The sequence below is a fragment of the Molossus molossus genome, unplaced genomic scaffold, assembly GCF_014108415.1.
Source record: "Molossus molossus isolate mMolMol1 unplaced genomic scaffold, mMolMol1.p scaffold_m16_p_20, whole genome shotgun sequence".
Classification (NCBI taxonomy): domain Eukaryota; kingdom Metazoa; phylum Chordata; class Mammalia; order Chiroptera; family Molossidae; genus Molossus; species Molossus molossus.
In genome coordinates, this window is record NW_023425356.1 from 31,674,358 (window position 1) to 31,696,997 (window position 22,640).

Sequence of the window (22,640 nt, forward strand, 5' to 3'; positions counted from 1 at the left end):
GGACTACAGAGGGGCCTAAAACAACAGCTGAAGCTGCCTTTTTTTTTTTTGGTTCATCTTCACCCGAGGATATTTTTCCATTGCTTTTTAGACAGAGTGAGAGGGAGAGAGGGAGAAACATCGATGTGAAAGAGATACATCGATTGGTTGCTTCTCACCCAACCCCGATCAGGGCTAGGGATCGAATTTGCAACCCAGGCATGTGCCCTTGACTGGGGAGAATCTTTGACCCTTCGGTCTGTGGGCCGACGTGCTAACGGCTGAGCCACAAGGCCTAGACGTGAAGCGGCTCTTTGATGACACATAGGAACCACCAACCACCTAAATAAACGTCCTCTTTATTTACCAAATATAATTTATCAGTTATGTTGACATTTGTCAATTCAGTTATAGTAACTATAAATAATTCTCTTAAGACACAGTTCTGTAACTTTTTAAGGATACAAGAGTAAACCGATGTCGCTCCTTGCAGCCAGGCCGAAAAAGTACATGCAGTTTGTACAATCAGGGGAGAAGAAATGAATCTTCCATGAAAGTCAACTTCATTTTCTCACCTCACAGTCCTCCCTCTGCTCCCGCACTCAGGGCTGGGGACACGCCTACCTTCCTGCCTTTTTGGCAAAGGAAGATGCTCCAGAGTCTTCCAGGGCAGGCTGGCTGAACTCCAGAGATAAGGAAGGGTGAGTGGCTGGGCAGGTGACTGGGGATCACAGGGCACAGCCTCAGGGACAGAGGAGTTGGTTTTGGTGCCTGTACAAGAAGAATCTGTGTGCAAATGTGTTTGGAGGTGGGGGACAAGATGTAAGGCCTGAGGAGCAGAAACAAGCCCAGGCTGATGTTAATGAACTCTGTTGGACACAATTCCAACTAGATAACCTCTACGATTCCTTCCGATTCTAAGGTTCTAGACTCCACTAGGTGGCCTGGGTGGAAACAGAGGGAGAGAGAAGACAGAGTCTGGAGGTATAGGGTAAGTTCCTGGATAAGGCGTGGTGTTGGTAAGAGACAAGGTCGTTCCTTGGCCTTTCCCTGGAGGTGGGTCCCTTAGGTGACAGAGGGGGTTTCTGGGAAGGCTGTGGATAGAGGCTAGAAAAAACCTGCATCCAAACACCCAGATTTGTACACATGTAAGTGTGGACAGATTCTCAATCTGTTCAGAATAACATGTGGGTGAGATACAGAGACTCCAGTGTTCTCCCAACCTTGTGCTAGGCAGAGAAATGTAGAGGCAGCTAGTTGATGTCTAGTCTACTAGTTCTGAATCCTTTTTTTGGGTGGCTGGTGAGGAGAGGTGGTGGACAGAAGGGTCATTTAGAGAAATGAACACTGAGTCCATGGGGCTGAGAGCTCTCGCTTCGGTCAGGTGGGCCTAGGAGGGAGATCCAGAGGCAGAACCTGGCTTGGTGATACAGATGCAAAAATAGCAAGAACAATTTTTTTCTGCCAGATTGAAAGGAGCACGTGGCCTTCTTTTTCTGGGGAATGAGGTGAGGTTAGAGCTGTATTTCCCTTACCACTGGCTAGTCAGTGCCTGGGACAGTACCTAACATGTAGTAGGCACTCACGAATGTTTCTGACCATGCCTGTGGAGGTGCTGTATACTTGCTGAATGAATGAATGAATGAGTGAATGAATGAATGAACAGTGAATGTGGGCAGAAGCCAAGAGAGAGGACAACTGATCTCCATGACATGACAGAACGAGTGATTTTAGGAAGTGACAGTCGATGTCACCATGTGTCCTCAGGAGAAACAGCAGCAGTGAGACACCCCTGGTTGCCCTCAACCCCCCAACCATTCTCCACGTACCCATTCCCGTCCCTAATCTTGGAACCCAACCTGGCAAGCTCTGGGGAAGGTAGTGCTTAGAGACCATCAGAGATGATGGTTGAACAGAGATAAAGAATTGGTCCTCTGGGCCCAGAGAGGATATTGATCTTGGCAAATGTGTGGGTGAATATGGGTCAACAAGGAAACCAGGCCACTGCTCATTTCTCCCTGGATGTGACCAACAATTGCACAAAGGTCATTGGGAGGGGTTGGTGGTGCTTACCAGCAACTGGTAAGGGGCATGTGCACAATTCTAACAGTCAGTCCATCTTACTCTTTTTGAAAGCAGAAGGGCCTAGGTCCAGAGGGCAGAAAACAGGGCTAGGATTATACGAAGCCAAGAGCAGTTGTCTCCTGCCTTGAAGTTGGTCCATTTCTAGAAAAAGTGTATGCATGTGTGTGTGTATGTGTGTGTGTGTGTGTGTGTGTGGTATTTATCCCTCTGTTCAACCAAAAAAAGAAAAAAACACCAGAGTCCACTCACAAAGGGTTTCTCATTAGGGCCAAGACTTCGTTTGCTAAAGCATGTTCCCAGATCCCCGACAGAAAACCCTGCCCCAATCCACCTCAACTGGAGGCACCCACCATGAAATTGCACTTGGTGATTGTCTCAAAAATCTACTTGTACTGCTTGTTTCAGTCCCTCTGGCTCAATGTATAAAAATTCCCATTGAAAATAATGAGAATTCGGTATCAAAGTGAAGTCCTAGAAAGAGGTGGGAGTGTGGAGTGGGGTAGGGAAAGGGAAACAAAAGACAAAATTCAAAAAGAAAGTGCGGAGGGTGGGGAGAAGGTTGAGTGACCAGGCTAGTCCCCGACGTCCGTGTCTCGGTCCCCAATGAGCCAGAGGACATGGAAGCTGAGTGCTAGGAGCCCAGTGCCAAGCAGGTCCCCCAGAGCTGTCAAGTACGGGATGGAGAAGTTGTCCGGGTCCAGGCCCCGGCCCCACATCCAGTGCACCATCCAGTCAGCGATGTACAGGAGAATCAGCACCTGGAGAGACAGAAAGGGTCAGCCTATAGCCATCCCTCTCCAGGGGGAGCCAAAGGCCACTTGATGGGACCCATTCACTGCATCACAAGGCTTGGCTCTTGGCAGTCCTTATGCAGGGACAGTTCATCTTTCCACATGGTGATCTCTCTGTGCTCCTCCACCCTACAATTATCACCTTGAACAGATGACAGGCATAATGTGAGCCCTTTAGAAAGGAAGATGCTCTACTCCCTGAGGTCGTGGACATCAACATTACATTCTGCTCCCAAATTGACCAAACGAGGGGCTTCTTGACTGAAATCCTACGTGCCACAGGAATTTAGCCCTCTTGCCTCTAATTCTAGGTCATCCTATTCTCTGGTCACTTCAATTCCTGCCATGTTGGCCTCTCCAGGGGCCCGACAGGGGGCTGGGATTGGAGTTGGCTTTTCATAGAGGGATTTCTCCTGGGAGCAGAGTGGAATAAGGACAGTGTTTGAGGCTGCTGCCAGCACCGTCGTCTGAGTAACAGCTGATTATCCCAAGCTGGCTTCCTCCTGACCCTTTCCACTCTGCTGTTGTGGGCTCAAAGTGTGCAAGTGTGTTTTAACGTTAGTCCTAGCAAAAACAGAATCATGAACAAGTCTGCTGAATAGCAGACCGTGCATAGCAATTCAAAAGACATTTGGGATTCTCTGCTGCTTTGATTGATCTGTGCCCTTGCTTTCCCTCCATTACTACAGACAACTAAGAATGATCTAAACTAGAACCTTGCTAGTGGGTCCAGGACCAGTAGCATCAACAGCAACTGGGAGCTTGTCAGAATGCAGAATCTCAGCACGCACCCCCACCTTCCCCCAGATCTCCTAAATCAGAACGTGCATTTTAATGAGATTCACATGCACTTTTAAGTTAGAAATGCACTTGATCTAGATGCTATGGGCGAGTGGGCAGGCCCACATCTTCTATATGCTTTGCACCATCCCTGACATATGGGCTCCCTAAATGACTGCATCTGTGTGAGAACGAAATGGTTTCTAACGGTAAAGCTCCCATACAGTCATTTGGGAGGTTTTACTCTTGACTGTACTTTCCATCTACTGTGGTATGTAAATCCTGCCCTAAGGGGCTCAGATGCAGGAACAAGAGACTCTTTTGGGACAAAGAAGCTAGAATTGATGCCTATTTTTAGGCAAACTTGGTTGTTCTCCTGTCTTCTCTCCAGGGAGCCAAGTGGTTGCAGCTCTAGCACCCTTCAATTCCCCCTGCTCCGCACACAGCTGCCTTGTACTCCCGTGGCCCTGGCCCTGACCCTGGGTGAGGGCCAGCCCTCCCCCCAATAACTTCACACCCCTTCCAACAGCTTCAGAAGGAACCCCAAATAAAGAGCTCGGCAGGAGGACTTCAGGACGTGCCCCAGGGAGGCAATGGCAGCAGCTGGCCCTACATTCCAGCCTCCCTGGAACACGTGGCTGAGGAGGCAGCAAAGGATCAGGAAGAACCTTTACGGGGGACAAGTGCCAGGCTCCAGCCTTCCACAGGCCTAGAGGAGAGAGCAGACGTGAGTGTCCCACTGCGTGCTTGTCGTGGATAATGGAGCTGGGTTTATCCTTCCCAACGTAGGCCAAGGGCTAACCCCGGCCACAGACCCTCCGCTTTCCCACCAAGTGCACTTGCAAGGGAAACAGCATATGGCTGAGTCTCAGCCCGGCCCTTGCCAAGATGTCCCAACACACCAGCCTTCTCAAGGTGGGGGTCAGGGGTTGAAGGGACAAGTGGTTGCCCATAGGGGATTGGTTAAATGAAATCAGGGTACATCTCTGTAACAGAACAGAATGCAGCCGTAAAGAATCGGGGTGATCTTCTCTTTACAGGTTGGTGTGGAATGATCTCTACGATGAATTGTTATGTGAAAAAAGCAGGGCTCCCTGTGTGTAAAAATAAAGAGGAAAATACGTTTGCTTGAATAAATACGAAAGAGCTTGGAGGGTGGAGAAGAAACGGTCAACGCTCTGCTGGCCAGCAAGGAAGAGAACTGGGTGGTGGGGGGAGGGCAGAAAAGAAGACTTTTCGCTGAGGTTTCACTGTGAACCTTTCAAAACGTTTTGAACTGCAATGTGACTGCTATTACCTATTCAAAAAACAGATCTACAGAAATTTAACATGTAACAGGAAGGGTGAGCGTGGCTACGCAGGGCAGCCCGGGGGAGCTCTGTGTTGATGGAATAGTTGTGTCTCAACGGTGGTGGTGGCTACATGAACCTACACGTGATAAAACTAAATGAAATTTAACGCACACAGGAGTGCAGGTGGAACTGGGGCGATCTGAACACGCTCTGTGGATTGTATCAGTGGACTTCTTGCTTTTGACATTGTACTACGGTCGTGTAGGAGGTTCCCACTGGGGGAAAACGGGTAGACAGTCCGTGGAATTTCTCTGAACATTTTTTTCACTTTCCTGTGACTATATAATTATTTCAAAATAAGATGTTGAAAAATGTAATAATCCAACAAGGGAGAGTGTCACAGTACTCTAGAATGGCAAGGCTGGGCAGGATCCTACAGATGATCGGGGACAGTGGTTTTGACACCTTCTGAGCTGTGAACACTTTATTCATGTGGAATCTCCGGAGGAGGTCCAGCATGCAAAACAGAGCCCAGCGGAGCTCTGTGGCCAAAGCCCACTTGCTCAGCCCCCTACAACCACAGGCCTGAAAACCACCACCTCTGGTTCATTCCTCTCAATCTATAACTGATCACTGGGCTCAGAGATACTTCTACTAGGGGGCCAAAGTCACACAGCACGTTAGTGACTCCGCTGGAACTACAGCCTATTCTCCTGAGCCCCTGTCCAGTGTTTATCCGGCATCCAGTCCTGGTGGAAAAGGTGCAGAGTGTGCAGACGGCCCGAACCTGGCCTCCCTCCCGCTCCTGCACAGCAGGCCCGGCCCGGCTGTGCCCCTGCCAGTCTGTACCTGGAGCAGTGCAGCTGTCATGTAGAAGACGATGAAGATGAGTGTGAGTGTGGTATGCCCTCCCTGCATACAGCTGATGGTGTAGAGGAACACCAGGTGTCCTGGAACCACGAGCAGGAAGAGGACCCGGGCCGAGCGAGAATTCACATCTGGGACCGGGGAAGAAAAGGGGTGAGAAGGAAACCTGGCCCCAGGAGGGACCACGCTACACTCCAGGGCAGCAGACAGCTGCCTGCCTCTACCTCTCCATCCCACGGTTCCCAGCGCCCAGGGCGTCTCAGCAAGGAGAACTTTCCTGCCTGGGCTGTGCCCTCTACCACAGCTGGTGCAGCCCAGCAAAGGAGGAGGACCTGTGTATCCAGGCCCTCGCTGTTTCTTAAGTGAAGTTCACTGACTGTCCACCCCCTTCCTCCAGGGCAGGAATGGACCCAGGAGGTGGGGACTCTGCTATTACCAGGACTGAAGAAGGTGGTACACGGGCTGGGGCAGCGGCGAGGGGCTTGCTCAGAGTTCTCCCCGGGCATTCCATTCATGTGGAGGAAGGTGGAGATGCGGCTGGCCTGCACTGCCACCAGATTGCCCCCAACACCTGCAGAGACAAAAGACCTTAGACATGGGGGGAGGGATGAGTCCCCAGAACAGTGAGATGTTGAGAAGAAAAACAAAGACAACTCCCCTGCCCAATTCCAGGGAGTCTTCCAAGCTCCTCCCCCCCCGCCCCCTGTGGAGATGTGGTAGTCTCCATGCCCCTGGTGTGGCTGAGAGTGCAGGAGGGGACACAGGCAGATCTGTGGACTCGGAGCCTGACTTCTCCAGCAGTGCAGGGTGTGCACCTGCTGTTGCACACAGGCCAGGGGACGACCCTGCTGGCTTCAGTGCCTCTCCAAAGCTCCGAGCAGACTCAGGCGCCCAGTGCTCACGTGCTGGTTAGTGACCAGGGTCAAGTATCAGGTTTGACCTCTGCGCTCTGGAATCTGGTACCCAGGAACTACGCCTGCTACTGTCACCATCCCGCCCCCAACCTATTCCCCGATCTCTTCGGCCTTGCTCTGAGTCCTGTGAGGCTGACTTCTACAGACGGTCCCCAACCTCCCATGCTGCTGTTTCTAACTGGGTGTGTTCAACAGGAGGCACCGGTAGGTGATCAGAGAGGGTGGGAGGAGAGAGAGGTCAGGTATTTCCTTCCTGACCCCTCTCTGCTTTATGGCAGTGGCTTACCCCTGTTGGGGGCAGAGGAGGGCTCTCTCGGGGCTCCCATAACACTCTCTCCCCCTGACCCTTGAGGACTAGGCCTTCCTGCTGTTGGTAATCTCTGGATGCCTCAACACCTCTTGTTGTCCTTCTTCCCCGCTCCCACTTCTGGGAGCAGCCCCTTCATTAAAGTCTTGAACTAACTGAGCTGGATTCTCTTGCCTGCTCGCACCCTAACTGATTCAAAGCCCCCCAGATCCTCTTCTCCAGCCCTCTCCTTTCCCCTGGCAGCTGAGGCCAAGACCTCACCATTAATCACAGGTGTGAAGACAGCCATCCCTGCAAAGTTGGGGTCTGAGACAGTCTTGTCCAAGATGAGGCCTCCCACACTACAAAGACAAAATGACACAAAGGCCATTAAAGGGTTCTGTTCCAGTCCTGGTGTGAGGGACAGGCCCGTCTGGCCTTGGGCAGGAAGGAAAGCAAGGTGGCTCCCAGGAATCCCTCGTCTTCCAGGCCTTACTTCTTTTGCCAGAACCAGCTGCTGCTCATAACATTCAACTGTCACAGTGCTCCCCGAGCAAGCTGGGGGTGCTCACTTCCCAAGCTGGCTGGAGGAGCCATCCACAGGGTGACCTGCTTGTGAGAACCTCTACTGTTCCGCCTGCTCAGTATTTTTTTCCCCTTCTGGTAACAGCGATGAGCTCTTCCTCAGGGAATGGCCTCTCTCAAACTCAATCGCTGTGGTTCACATGACATTACTCCAGTGAAAACTAGGCCCCAAACTCATCCAATCAAAGCATCACATCCCCAAAGCCTTGGTGATTGGCTCAGGGAGAATCATGTGACTAAAGGAGAGCCAATGAAATTCTATAATGGGACTTGGTGAAATTGTTGAGAGAAAGAATCTCTCTCACCCCTGGAATCAGTACAAGTAGAAAGGTATAAACCTGGAACTGCAGGCCAGCACAGGGAAATGCAGAGCCAAGGTGGAGAATACTGGGGCCCTGATGATATAATTCTGCTCCTGAATCCAGCTGTGCTTTTTTAGTTCCCTAAGCCAAAGCATTCTGATTTTTTATTTTTATTTTTTTTATCCTCACCGAGGACATTTTTCCATTTTTTGCACAGATAGAGTAGGAGGGAGAGAGAGGGAGAGAGAGGAAGAGAGAGAGAGAGAGAGAAACATCGACGTGAAAGGGACACATCGAGTGGCTGCCACCCGCACGACCAACCAGGGCCGGGGTCAAACTGCAACTGAGGTACGTGCCCTTAGCGGGAACCGAACCCGGGTCTCTCCGGACCGCAGGCCGATACTCTAACCGCTGAGCCAAACCGGCTAGGGCGTTTTTTTGTTTTTGTTTTTGTTCAGGTAGAGTGGGAGGGAGAGAGAGGAAGGGAGAGAGAGAGAGAAACACGGACGTGAAAGGAACACATTGAGTGGCTGCCACCCGCACGACCGACCAGGGCCGGGGACAAACTGCAACCGAGGTACGTGCCCTTAGCGGGAACCGAACCCGGGTCTCTCTGGACCGCAGGCCGACGCTCTAACCGCTGAGCAAAACCGGCCAGGGCAGCATTCTGATTTTTAATGAAATCCATTTCAGATGGTTTTTGTCACTTGCAACAGAGGGACATGATACACTATTGAAGACATTTCCAGGGTCTGTGCCGTGCTCCCTCTCTTCAGGGCTTACAAGGGAGTCTGTGGCAGGGTGGAGGGGATAGGAGCATGCACCCAAGGCCTGAGCCTACCTGCTGATGGCCATGGCAATGATGACAGGCTCCCAGCCCGAGTACAGCACCTCCCTTGTGGCTGGGCTCCGTCGGGCCAGCACCACCCAGACAGGTAGCAGGGCCACGAAGAAGGCACACACCAGGGGGTAGATGTATTGCCAGTCATCTGAGAAGCAGAGATCAGAGGGAGGTGAGCACTGGGGCCACCTGCTCCCAGCCTCCCCCTGGCTGAGCCTGCAAATATCCCAACAGATCAATAGCGATGCCACACCAAATGCCTAGAAATATATGACCTCATCTGATCCCACTGTAAGCCCAGGAGATCGGGGGGCCAGCCTTTTCCATTTTGCAGATGAGAAAACCAAGGCCGAAAGCTCCCGCAGCACTGCACTCATAAGGGGCAGAGACCAGATTCTAGGTCCCCAGAAATCACTATTCCCCCTCCTAATTCTTCATTTTGCAAGCAGATTCCAGCCTTCAGCTCCTTTCCTTTACCCTTCCCACCTTCCACTCCAAGGGAAGCAAGGTCTGCAGGACCCAGCAGGAATATACAAATTTCTCTGATACTTTCTCCCCCGCCCTGCTGCCTGCATGAATTTGAAATGAGCACTTAGCCTCACCTCTCTAAGGTGGGGACTATGCCAACTGTATTCCAACCAAACAAAGAACATGGGAGAAATGCTTACACATTTGCATATACACTAACCATCTCTCCCAATCCCACCCAGGCGTCTACCCAGGTCACACCCTCGGTAGCCTCAGCCTCACCCAGCTCCAGGTAGAGTCCCCAGCTGATGCCTGAAAGCAGGGCCAAGGTAATGAGGTCACCCAGGCTGGCAGCAATGGGAGTGGCCACATTGTCTGGGTTGATTCCAATCTTTCGAGAGCCAATGATGACCCCAATCATGATCATACCTGGGGAGGAAGGAGAGGGGCCAGGGAGAGGTAAGAAGAGATAAAGGGGTAGCAAACAGAAGAGAGACTGGAGGTGCCAGGCCCAGCTGACACCTCTGGGGCAGCCCTCCCGACTCCCCTGCCTGTCCCCTCTCCCCTCCCTTCCTTACCCAGTACCAGGGAGGCAATGAAGGCCGTGGCCACGCTGCTGGCACACAGCAGGAAGGCATGCGGGATACTGAAGTGGCCGTCAGGGATCCAGCCAAAGACGACAGCTGCAATGGATGCCAGGAAGCCCACCACTGTGGCCTGCACCTGAGGGGAGGAGTGTAACTCAGCCCTGGGAGCAGAGAGCTTCTTAGCCAAGGCCCTGAGCACTCGGCCAGACCTGTTCCTGGCCCTCGGCAGCCCCAGGAGGCAGGTGGGCAGGACTGTCCGGTCCTCCCAAGCTGGAATGATGTCTTTATTTATTTAGTTTCACACCAGACACTAGTACTGTGCAGTGCGCCCTGCAGGAGCCCAGGACACGTAACTGGCTGAGTGAGTGTTCCTCTGGTGATTGGGTTAAGGTTCAACGCACCCAGGACTTCAGTCCAGAGACAAGGCCCAGGGCTCAAGAGGAAAGAGTACAGTGCAGAACCTGTGTGGCCCTATGGGGACACGAGACAAGGGTGGTCAAGGACATTTCAACACTCCAGTCTTTTTCTGAGTCTGATCTGGGGGACATGAGCCCCCCCCCCCCGCAGCACTGGGAGCTGAACTGACATTGAGATACTGGAGTTTCTTGGCTGTTTTCCTGGGAAACCTGGTTACCTCCTAAAGCTGCTTTGGGAGAAGCCAGCTCAGCAGGATGCTGGAACATCACTCAGGATCCAGCTGGGGCTGAACTGAGCCTTTCAGATTCCTGACTAAGGAGGATGGATGCTCAGCCCAACCTCTCTGGCCCTGCTCTCTTACCTGAATGAGGGCCATGTTCCCAGTGATCATCCGCCAGAGCTCCTTGGGTGTGTCCATGTGCCCGATGTTGGCCTGGGAGAGGGAGGAAGGGGGCTGGAACTCCAGGCTGGCAAAGGCCTGCAGCTCAGTCCATTAGAATCCCACCTAGATCAGGAAGCATGTGCCCTGAGACTCTGGGATGAGACCATGACCCCCATGGAGAGTGAAGCAGGATCAGGGGGACTGGAGTGAGAGGGAAGAAGCTCCTTGAGCTCCTGAGGCTGAGCAGGGGCTGGAAGGGGCTCCCCAGGCAGCCTCATGCTCTCTCCTCTCTCAGGAGAGCTGGTGAGCAGAGGCGGATTCCATCCTCTGCCCTGCTCATCCAGACCGCCCATTCCTGCCTGGGTTAGAATGACCTGATGGATGCCCAGCTCTGAAGCCAGCTTGCTGTCCTAGGGAAGGAAAGATTGGCTGCTGGTGTAGGAGTGTGGCTACAGGAGTGTTTGGGAAGGAGTGAGGTGGCACAGGAGAAGGCCAGGAGCAGGGTAAGTTGGGGCAGACGAGGCTGGCTGCCCCTTCTCTCTGATGTCTTTTCCAAACTTGTGGCCATGTAGGAACATCTCTGCCACCTGTTCCCCTGACCTCCTGAGTTTCATTGCCTCCCACCTCCCACCCCGTGGCCCTGTAACTGGTTCAGACCCTAAACCATCATGGCTGATTTAAGGGGTAGTGGGAGGTGGGAGTGGCGAGCACCCCTCCCCGTTTATTCCTTTAAAGCCAAGGGGGAAAGAGAGTGGGATGGGAGGGGGCTGGGAAGGCCTGGCTCTGCTCCAGCCCAGCTGCAGAGTAGGGCTGGAGATCAGAGGAGGCCCCCATCTGTGCAGGTGGAGGGACCAGCATGATCCTTGCCTGTCAAAGCTGCACAAACAGTCACGAGGCGGGTTGCAAAACAGGGGGTGGGGCAAGAGTCCAGGGATGGCTGAGACATCCAGAAACCGAGTCTGGGAACCACTCGCGCAGGGAGCCCCTGCCGGGAGCAGGACACCCAGCCTGGGGTCTCCCTACACCTGCCCACCCCAGCCCCACACTCCAGGCGTGGGCAGTTGAGGAAGGCCGGCAGTGATCTCCAGCCTGGCTCGGCGCTGCCTGGAGTCCTCAGCACACCCCAGCCCGTCCAGCCAGGACACTCACCGCGGTGGACAGCCTCGATGCCAGGGTCATTTCCAGGTTCCCCTTGAGCCCCAGCAGTGCAGGCACCAGGATGAAGACTTCTGTCACCTTCTGGAAGACTTCCCAGTGCTACAAGGTGAAAACAGATCTCAGGAATTTTAGCGCCCCAAGGGGCTGGCTTCGAGGTTGAACAGAGAGTCTGGAATCAGGGGCTTGAGGAGGAAACGGAATCAGCAGGGAGGGAGTACATCAGCCACCTTTCCTCCAAGAACCCTGGAGCCAAACCAAGCCCATGGTTCTCCAAACAACACAGTACCCCCCTTCCTGCCACCAGAACAGGGCAGATGCAGAGGGCTCCTTCTGGCCAGCAGACCCTAGCCCAGCTCTACTGCCTCCGCCTGCTATTTGGAGGCAGAGGGAAGAGAACGGCGAGGAGCCACACAGCTCAGTAACCCCAGGTGGCTTACACCCCCAAATTCCTTTCAGATTCCCCCTCAAATCGCAATTCCCAAGCCCTCTGCATTGAGTCCGTTTTCCCCGCGGCCTCAGCCTTGGGTAGTGTTGTCTCAGCTGTTGAGAGCCGGGCTCCACGGGGCTGAGGAGATTAGAGTTTGTTTGGTTTCCATCTCTAAGGGTTTTGGGCCGCAGCCATAGCAATTTTCCTTCTGGAAAGGGTCTGAATAAGACCACGGCCCCCAAACCTCAAAATGCTGGTCTGCAAGAGGCTTTTTATTCCTCCTCTGCACTCTCTCACTCTACATAGTTTCCCCAACCTCTCAGTTAGCAGAGGCAAGTGTACCCCTGTAGGGAGAGCACTGGGCTAGGAGTCAGGAGACACGGTTCTAGCCCCGAGACTGGTAGGCCTGGCTGGCCCCCCAGTTCCTTCCGCTAACGTCTATTAAGCAGACTATGCTAGGCTAAGTGCCCTACATGCATTTTCCATTTCATCCCATCAACAGCCTAATGAGGTAGGGGCTATTTTTAACCCTGTTCTGTAAATGAAGAAACTAAGGTTCAGACAGCACCACACTCATTAGTGCTAAGAGGAGAACGTAGGAGCCAGGGCTGGCTATCTAAAAGCTACTTTCGTTGCAGCAGAAACGGAAGACCTGTAAAAAAAAAAAAGGCTGCGATTGTGTCTCCCTCCCTGGCCTTGGCAGCAGTGTGGGTTCCTTTATTTGTTTTCAGAATGGAAAGCCTTCAGGTTTGGAGAGGGAGGAGGGGAGAGGTGACCAGGTAGAAGTGCATAGGTTGAGGCCAAGTGCTGGACTGACAGCATTAGGTCTCTTACAAGACATCACAGGAAGGGGCCTTACTCTGTCTCTCCAACATCTTCCCCACATAGGCCAGGGGGGACCTTCTACAAGTCACAAGGACCTCAAGCTCCTAAACTATAAAATGTGCAATTTAGGGGCCAGATCAAATGGTCTCTAAAGACAATTCCAACACCAACTCTCCATAGTTAAGGATGAGCAAGGTTACAAATGAAACCTACAATGAGATATCCCTCATACTGACTAGGATGGCTGCTATTAAAGAAAAGCAAAACCTCAGAAAATAAGAGGCATTAGCAAGGAGGTGGAGACATTAGAACCCTTATGAGTGGACATGTAAAATAGTGCAATCACTATGGAATATAGTATAGCTGTTCCTCAGAAAAAGAATAAAATAGAATCTACCACATGATCCAGCCGTCACACCGCCAGGTGTATATCCCAAAGAGTTGAAAGCAGGGTCTCAAAGAGATATTTGTACACTCATGTTCACAGCAGCATTATTCACAATAGCCAAGAGGTGGAAACAACCCAAGGGACCACTGATAGATAGATAAATAAAGTGTGGTATATACACACAATGAACTATTATTTGGCCTTAAAAAGGAAGGATGTCATGTCACCTGCTACCACATGGATGAACCTTAAGGACATTGTATTAAGCAAAATAAGCTGGACACAAAAAGACAAATACTATATGATTCCACTTATTTGAGGTATCTAAAGAAGTCAAATCCACAGAAACAGAAAGTAGAGTAGTGGTGCCAGTTGATGGGGGTGGGGGAGGGGAGAAAAGGGGAGTTGGTGTTTGATGGGTATGGAGTTTTAGTTTTGTAAGATGAAAACGTTCTGGAGATGGATGGAGGTGATGGTAGTGTAACAATGTGAATGTACTTACACTACTGACCTGTACATTTAAAAATGGTTAAACTTGATGCTGTGTGTGTGTGTGTTTTATCACAATTAACAAAAGATAATCAAGGATATCTGAAGGGGCTGGGCCAGGACCAGAGATCAGGTGTGGCTGGATACTAGGGGTCCTATAAGGCAAAGACCTCTTTTTTCCTCCAGAGTTCTTTTTATGTGTTTTTTGGTGGGGGGAGGGATGACCTACCAGTCCCCTGGGGAAGGGCTCATCTCATTAGGGCTAGAGTAGCCCCTTACCTGGGGTTTTGGCCTGGCTCCCCACAGCTGGAGGGCCTAGGGCTCTCTTCAGGGGGCCTGCTCTCAGAAACCCCCTTCCTTGCCCACCCCCGCTCCCCCAGTTAACAGTTGCTGAGCTTTCAGGCACCCACAGAAAGAGCCAGCCCCTCCCAAAGGCTGGAAGGATTCGAATCCCTTGTCACCCCCAGGGCCCCAGAGAGAAGGCAGCCCCAGTGAGCCCCAGCTGCCCCACGGAACTGGGGGACTGTTACTTTTGGATGCTGGTGCATACCACTGGGGTTCCAGCTCCCTGCAGGCTCGGCCTTGCTCTGCTCTGCCTCCTCCTTCCTCACCTATACTGGACAAACAGCTTCGGGGGGGAAGAATTCCCCTCTGCTCCTCTCCCCTCAGGAGGGTGTCGCTCTGAGCACAGCCTCATAGCCCCTCCTCACTGCAAACCATCTGCCCCTCCCAGCTTCCCAGCTGCCAGCTCCCTGGAAAGCTGTCTCCAGGTAGGTGTACGTCACGCGCATGTACTGGCCCAGTGACAGAGCCAGGGAAGAAACACTCTGAGTGCATGCGAGCAATAGTTTCTGAACTGTTTCTAAGGAATACTGTTTGTCTTTATAATTATTTAAGAAAAATAATGTATGAGGCTCAGCTAAGCCCCTCTGGCAGCCGCTATAAGCACCCCCAAAATCCCTCCCTCTCATTTTAATTACGCAAGAATCTAGAAGGTGTGGGGTTTTAACAGTGCTAAGTGAGAGAGAGGCAAGGAAAATAAGCAGCCACAATAACAGCCCCTGTACAAGTCCTCCCGATCTGCTCAGCACATAGCCTGGAACCTCACACAACCTGAGTCCAGCCCAGCGGGGCCAAGTTGGCACTTGGGTCAGAGCAGCCAATTCCTACGCACATATTTCCTTTGCCCACAAAACCCTCAAAGATGCAGCTCAGGGCAAACACACAGGACTCTGGGAGGAGATGCTGGTGATATGGAAGCAGCCTGGAAACAGTCTGGCCCTGAGGTCAGGAGTCCGTAGCATGTGGCAGGGGCAGACAGTGTGTCCTTCCTGCTTTGGCCTAATTCAGGTCCATCCTGTTCACCCTGGCTAGGAGTGCCTGCCCACGAAGTCAAACCCGTCAGCCCTGTCAGCCAAACCTTCACCCACGCCTTCCTGCTCCGCTGGGGATGGAGGAGCACGCCCCCCCCCCCCCTCCCCGGGCGGGGCAGCTACACATTTCACTGCTTCTCAGAAACGCAGCTCCTTTTCTAGTTCTTTCTTACGGGGCTGGGAGCTCACTGGTCCCTGATATTCTGGGGGCAAGGGATGAGACTGCCCACCCCACACTCAGAAATAACCCAGATTCAGACCAATCACCTCAGTGGTCCTGCCACCTCTCACCCCCTCCGGCCTCACACGCTGACCCCTGCCTGCCTTGGTGTTCTGTCCTGAGCCTCCTCCCCTCCACGAGGGTTGCAATGGGGAAGAAAGTCACGGCCAGAAAGAACTGTAGTCAAGACATCAAGACCGACGTCTGTAGTGATCAGCTCTAAACACAGGCTGTGGGAGAACCTGGCAACTGCGGCTGGAGTTGACCTTTCAGACCAGATTAGAGTAAGCCCAGTAAGCCCAGTCTGCACCTGTCTGAGCCACCTTCCCCCTGCACACACAACTCTGCAGGTATCCTCTAGTTGTCCAGGGAGAAGGGCCTCAGGGCAACGCCAGGATTTAGAGAGCCGACAAAGTGTGAGAAAGGGGTTGTCAAAGGAGAAGGGACCTCAGTGTCCTGCCCAGGAATACCCACAGCCCCGGGAGCAGGCCAGACAGGAGAGCATGCTTCTTTCCCATTTCACTTGGTCAAGCCCATGCTTGCCATCCCCTTTCAGCTCTGTAGATGTTCCCGTATACACAGCAGGTAGAGAAGCCAGAGAAGGAGATGCTTGGGGGACGGGGGTCTACTTTCCTTGGGATCCTCAGCAACTGAGCAATGGGTTAAAATAAGGACTTAGGAGTCCCACCTGTCTTAACACAGCTGGGAATCCAGTGAAGGTGCCCGTACCACCTCCCGCCACCCCCATTCCTCAAAAGGCTAACTGAAAAAGGAAGTGAGGTGCCCTGCCGTGGCCAGGACCAAACTAGGGGGTGGGGACAAGGCATGTGCAGCAGGGAGGGTCCCCATATCCCAATCCACTCCCCAGCCCTGGGCCCAAACCTGCTCTCACCCTCCAACTGCTGCAGGAACTTTCAGCCACGGTGGGGAAATTGGAGCAGAACGCAGTCCATTTATCCCTTTCCTCCTTTCGGCCAGTGTGCCAACCCCTTATCTCACAGCAGGGCTGGCTGTACAGTGAGTAGAGAGGAGGGCAGATAAGAGGACAAACTGGGCCTTCCAGGAAGAGACTGGATCTTCTGCAATAGTGGGGAGAGATTGGGGGCCCTGGGCCAAGGTCACATCTGCACCAACATGACTTCTGCTCAGTTGCTCTGAGACACAGGGGACACCCTGAGCCACCTCCTCGAGATGGCCCCAGTCGCTCAGGAACTAGCAGACTCTGCCCCGCGGAAGGCTACCTACGCTTGTGAAAGGAACATGAAGGTGCGCGTCCTTACAGAGCATCCTGCTCTTCCTGAATCGGAGGTCGTCAGTCTGCTGCCCCTTCTACTCCCATGGATATGGACTGAGAATCTCCCTGCGGTCTCATGTCCTGTTTTTTTTTTTTTTTCCCTTGTAAAGCCTCATTCGGGGATATGTTTCCATTGCTTTTTTGATAGAGTGGAAGGAAGGGAGGGAGAGAGAAAGAGAAACATCGATGTTTGACTGGTTGCCTCTCGCACGACCCTGACCGGGACCAGGGATCGAACTTGCAACCCAGGTGCCTGCCCTTGACCGGAAATTGAACCCAAGACCATTCGATCCGCAGGCTGATTTCTAACTGTTGAGCCAAACCAGCTAGGGCCTGGTTTTTTTTGTACCCACTCTCTCCCATGTCATGGCAGCTATCAGCAGGGCCTGCTGTGGTAGGGAGGCTGGGGGAGGAGGAAAGCACAATCCAGCCATTGTCATCCATACCAACTGGACCTCACTCTGCAGCGAGCTTAGGTGCCACACCAAGGACAAATTCTGGCCTTCTGTGGGGATGGTGGGCAGGCTCCAAAGGTTCCCTACCTAGGTCTCTGAATGTCTCAGGCTCGTGGGGGTTGGGGCAAGATGTCAGAAGCCTTTTCCAGCTCTACAGTTCTCAGAGTATGTGAGACGGGAAGGCAGGGGGCCCTTTAAGAACTTTTGTTCTTGCTCACTTTAGAATATAACTCCAATTGTTCCAGGTCTCAGTCCACCCTGTTTTTCAGGGGAAGACAAAGAGAGCAGACTCCTCCCAGAATCTTTAACCAACTGGTGAATCATGGCCATGGTGAAGGCCATAGAGGTTCATGGTCAGGTTCTGAGTCAGATGACCAGGGGCAAGTTACCTAATTGCTCTAAGCCATAGGTTCCCTATCTACAAAATGGAGATGATATGGCTCCTTCAGAGGAGACCAGCAAATGCTCCCTACACCAGTATTATCCAGAAAACAAAACAACCCTCTCCCAGTTCACCACTGGACCTAAGTTCTATACCCTTTTGTAGATACCAAACCAGAACTTAAAAACTCTAAAAATGAGAACCAAGGCCACAGGAAAGGGATGGGAGAGGTGGAGAAACTGCTACCCAAGTCTCATTTCTCCTACCTCCCATTACTTAGGAGGAGGGGCAGCCACTGGGGGAGGAATCCAAGCTGATGTGCCCAGCTCCAAGCTGGCTTCCTCACCTGCATGAGGTATTCTCAAGGTGACAGGTTAGGGGTGAGAGGAGGCAGTGCAAGGCATGCTGGCATGACATAAATGACAACCTCATTAGCAACCGAAGGTGCAGGGTTCAACTCAAAAAAGGAACCACCTAGAACCAACCACCCTCAGATCCCTGGGACACAAGCATGGTGAGCCCACCAGCAGGACTCTGTGTCACCACGTGCATTGTTTGTAGGGCTGGACTGGCACAGAAGAGGGGATGCTGAGCTCCACATCCTCCTGAGATTTCATGGTCAGGGACACACTGATGGGTCCTAAAGGCCAAAGGCCAGATCTCCCTCAGCCGTGGCACTTGGTATTTCTCTGACAGAGCCCAGCACTCAGCAGAAATCTGATATTTGCTAATGATTAGCTTAGTTAAATGTGGCATCTTCAGAAAGCTCTGTGTGCCTTATTGTGCTTCAAAAACTTTTATCTAGAAAGAAGACTTCATCTCGTGGACCTGGAGGTTTTGGGTAAGTCCTAACCCACAGTATAGTAACACAGCATATCCCTGGCTCTTCCAGGACCTACCAATTATTATCCTTAATTCTACTCAGTAGCCTCAAGAAGAGCGTTCTATGCCCAAGGCAGGTTCATGAAAACAGGAAAGGAGGAAAGAGGACAGTTCTGCCCGAGGCTTGTTACATTTTGTCCCCATTTATGTCACATAATTAGCACTTCTAGGCCTTATTATGCTACCCGCCCCCAAATCACGCATCAGACAGCATGTGCCCAATCCCATTCCCCAAGGAGATCGTGCCAAGGTTACAGGCAGATAAGCAACACAAATGCCTTTAAGAACCTTCCCACTTAATTTGAGACCCTCTTGGCAGCCAGACAAATTCCTGCCCAGCAGGGGGATGGAAAGGAGACTTGAAACTGAGCTTTCTACTATGGGTATCCTTGAAACCTCAACTGAAGGGAAAATAAAGCGGAAAGTGGGGACCCATCTAAATGTCTCCTACTGAGCTGGGCTTAGCAGGAATGCCCTGGAGGAATGGCAGGCAAACATCCCATTCCATCTCGTCTCTTCCAAGCCTGAGCTCTGGAACCAATTCTGCTTCTGTTAAGCAATACTGCCCTGACCACTTCCCTGGGGCTACTGGGCTTCCTCGAGGCTTCTGTAGTACGTAAGTAGACCAAGAAGAAACAAAGGACATGACCCAAAAGGAAACAGTATTCTAGGAAGCAGCAGCTGCTTCTGACAGGGAGGTGGAGAGAAGCTCCAAGAGTCAGTTTCTTAGGAGGAAAGGTGGCTCCAGGACTCACAGTCAAGAGCTGCACGACCCAGGTCCTACCTGCACGATGTCCAGCACCATGCCTGCAGCCACAGTCCCAAAGCCTGCCAGGAGGAAGGGAAACAGCACTTGCAGCCCGATGGAAAAGGAGGTCTCCTTGAGTGGGGAGGGTGGTGCGGGGCCATGGTCTGTGCTGACGTCGTCACTTTCATTGCTCTGGCTCCCATTCTCCAGCAGGGCGTCCTCCTCCCGAACCCCCTTGGCGTTGGCCCGAGACTCAATCACCACCACCTCTACCCCAGCCCCATCAGGCCCCAGGAACTCGGAGGTCCCTGCCAAGGGCTCTCGCCCAGGGCCATCTGAAGAGCAGGGTGAAGCAGCAGGGCCAGTCCCGTTCAGCTGGTGGATGTCCTTCAGCTCCAACTTAGAGGACATGACGGGAAGGGAAAACGGGAAGGGGGAAACTTTTCTTTCTTTCTCTCTTTTTTTCTTTCTCTCTCCCTCTCTAACTCGGGAAAGAACTTAGTCTTGGGGTGAACCCAGGCTTGGGCGCCGCAGGACCTCTTCCCACGGCTCTCCGCTCCTACCAGGTGCTGCAAAAACTGATCTACCAACAGGCAGCCCCATCAAGCACTGAAGCCGCAAGCTGGAGGGAACCAGAAACTCCTCACCAGACCCCGCAGCCAGCCACTAGGGGTGCAGACGCCTGACTCCTGTTGTCCAACGCTGGGCTGGGGGAAAATTAATCTGGCCTCTTATCTTCTTTGGTTCTTAGCAGCAGGCTCCTCAGAACAGGGACATTCAGAGTGGAAGAGCCTAGCCAAATCTGGGGTAACCTCTGAGGTGGCCCTTCTTTCATGAAAAGTAGTTTGTGTTCAATTCTTTCAGAAGGCAGCCTGGGCCTGGGGCTGTGGCTTCTTCCCACACCGCTGGCTGGGGTCCGTCAGCTTCCCACAGCTGCTCGGGTTCTGCTGGTCCTGGGGCAGTGTCTGCCGTCTTTCACTTTTCTTCCAGAGATTTCCCTCCTTTCTGGGAAGACCTTGAACCTCCCCGAATCCCTGGTCCTTCAAGTCACAAGAACCTGTGTGGAACACCTTATGTGGGGAGAAGATAAGAGAAAGAGAATGTTATGATACAGCAAAGGACAGCTCATACTGGGAGGCATAAAGCAGGCACAAGCCAGGCATACGGAGTTTGTTCCTTCTGTGAAATTACCCATGCCTGCACTCCAACATTTGGAGGCCCAGCAGGACTCTCCCCGCCATCCTCCCAATCAGCAACCCACCGCCCCACCGGGATCACCCCAGTGGCGAGCAGCCTGGGACGGGAAGGTGCTGTGCAGGACCTGGCATTGTCTTCTCAGTAACCAGGGGTGGGCAGGATGTCCTGGGTGGCATCCCTTCTTGAATGCTCCTAAGATCCCAGGATTATTTAGATGTGGTCTCCCAGTGGAATTAGTCACAAACTCAGTCACAGACTCCCTGCCACACAGCCACACCACTGTAGAACATGACTGTTTACAGTCACCAGACAGTTACCCGGGGCAATTAAATGGAGAATCTGAGCACTGAGTGAAGGTCCCTGGACTCCCAAGCGCCCTAGCCCCTGAGAAACAAAAATAGGAGGACTCCCTGGGCAATGAGGCAAGCCTGCCAGACCAAGGCCAAGAGCCAGAGGCCTACCCACTCCTGCCCTTGAGAGTCAACAGTGTTACAAAAAGCTCAGTTGCTGACTTGGACTCGGGCCTCTGTCTCTACTTCTCTCCCCCTGCTCTAGGCCCCGTGAACTTGTCAGATAGGAGAAGGGAGTTATCTCAATTTGAAGAGAAAGAGGGTAAAACTACTGATTATTATGCACACATTTCAGTCTCCTAAGTTCGCCCTGTTCCCCAGAGTTACCGAGAGTTGGATATAGTGGAATTCTTAAAAAACAAAAGCACCAACTAAAAAACAAAGCAAAACAAAAAACAAAGCAGCATAAGCCAAAATGCACTTGATCCCAAGTACATGTCTCTTTGGCTGTAATGATCTCACTTTTTTTGACTAAAAAAAAAATCCCCAGGCCTTGATGCCCCCCTATTCCACTTCACCAGGAGAGCTCTCACAAAGTAAAAAATACTTTAAAAGAAAATTTCCCTGAGGAAAGATGAATAGGTCCTTAAGCATTCCAAACACACACAATTAGTCAACTCCAGTTTGGGAAAGGGTGGGTCAAAAACTCCAGTAACTGGCCCAGGGGTATTATTGTCTCTATCAACTCAAGTCACCAGGACTCCCTGTTCCAGTCTCCTTTAACCTAGACTGTGGTTCTTTGAAAGACCCTCACTAGAGATCTAGGAGGAAACCTCTGAGCAGGAGGGAGGCCACTGCTCCAGTGTCAGGAAAGTTTCCGAGTGGAGTCTGCTAAAAGTTGACCCTCCCTCCTCCTCCTGTCTTCCACGCAGGCCACCTAACCTGAAAGGAGACTGGCAGGAAGAGAAGCCAGTCCCTTACTCCACTCCTTCCAGTAAAGAGACTTCAGACAGGCCTGAGGAAGGCCCTGGGATGAAAGAAGAAAAAAACGGAACCAGGATGCCCTGAGAAGGGGACACAAAAGACCCGTTTTACTATCCCCAACCCAAGGAGGGGGAGAAGTAAACGGGTGTCCTCCCTGGCTTCTCTGGGATTCAGACTCAGCAAATGCGCTGCGCGCCAGGGCTCCCCACCTCCATCCTCCACCCCCCCACCCCCCCACCCCCAAGGGACTGACCTGCCCCTCGCTTAGGAGGAAGGGGGGCGCCTGGCGAGTGGCAGCAGGGGCCCGTGGTCTCGGGGGCTGCAGGGTTCCCCCTCTTCTCATCACTCCTCTTCCTCGGCAGTCCTCTTCGGCCCCCGGCGTGCCCCCCCCACGCCCCCAGCCTAGGCGAGCGTCCAGCCGCGACCCCCGGCTCGCTACATTTCGCCTCTGCGTTATAGCGAGGCCGCTGCTCCGCTTCCACGAAGGGGAGGTGGCCGGGAGGGCAGGATATACCGCCTCGGGCCCGGGCGGGGGGCACCCGTACAGGGGACAGTGGGGCCGAGCTCACTCGCCCCCAATCGCTTTTGGCCCGCGGACTTGGGCCCGACTGGTTGGCTGCTAGTGGCAAACGTGATCTGGGGCAGACTGGGTGGCACCCCCCCTTCCATCAAAAATAGATTCTGGATGAACAGCTGCGGCAACCAATCAGGGTTAGAAGAGGAGGCGGGATCCTCCTCGCCCGACCCCTTTCTTTCGCTTTGTGAGTGGAGGCGGGGCGTCGGGGAAACCCGGGGCGCCGGGTGACGGGAACTGGGAGCAGGCAGTCCACGGCGCGGCGATCGCGCGGGTCCCAGTGCCCCTCGGCCGGCGCCTGGGTTCCCCTGCCCGGCGAGAGTTACGCGGTGCCATCTCCCTCGGGCCCACCTCCCTTGGGCCTCCCTCGCCCCCGCA

General features: G+C 52.9%; 1 protein-coding gene across 1 annotated transcript; it reads right to left on the reverse strand.

Annotated features, from left to right (window-relative positions):
• Positions 1-337: 337 nt before the first annotated feature.
• Positions 338-22,055, reverse strand: SLC41A1 (solute carrier family 41 member 1). Its single transcript, XM_036272763.1, has 11 exons — positions 21,942-22,055; positions 19,254-20,287; positions 11,726-11,833; positions 10,556-10,627; positions 9,769-9,913; positions 9,473-9,619; positions 8,723-8,870; positions 7,277-7,356; positions 6,231-6,365; positions 5,777-5,925; positions 338-2,822 (listed from the first exon to the last, which is right to left on the reverse strand). Exons 2-11 carry the CDS (start codon positions 19,626-19,628, stop codon positions 2,637-2,639), a joined length of 1,545 nt encoding a protein of 514 aa, XP_036128656.1. The 5' UTR covers positions 19,629-20,287; positions 21,942-22,055; the 3' UTR covers positions 338-2,636.
• Between the last annotated feature and the right edge of the window lie 585 nt (positions 22,056-22,640).

Coding starts and splice junctions, on each gene's coding strand:
- SLC41A1 (XM_036272763.1), bottom strand. CDS start 19,628: ATGTCCTCTAAGTTGGAGCTGAAGGACATCCACCAGCTGAACGGGACT. Junction 7,357..8,722: donor ATTGCCATGGCCATCAGCAG/GTAGGCTCAGGC, acceptor TTGTCTTTGTAG/TGTGGGAGGCCTCATCTTGG. Junction 6,366..7,276: donor CTTCACACCTGTGATTAATG/GTGAGGTCTTGG, acceptor TTGTCTCTGCAG/GTGTTGGGGGCAATCTGGTG.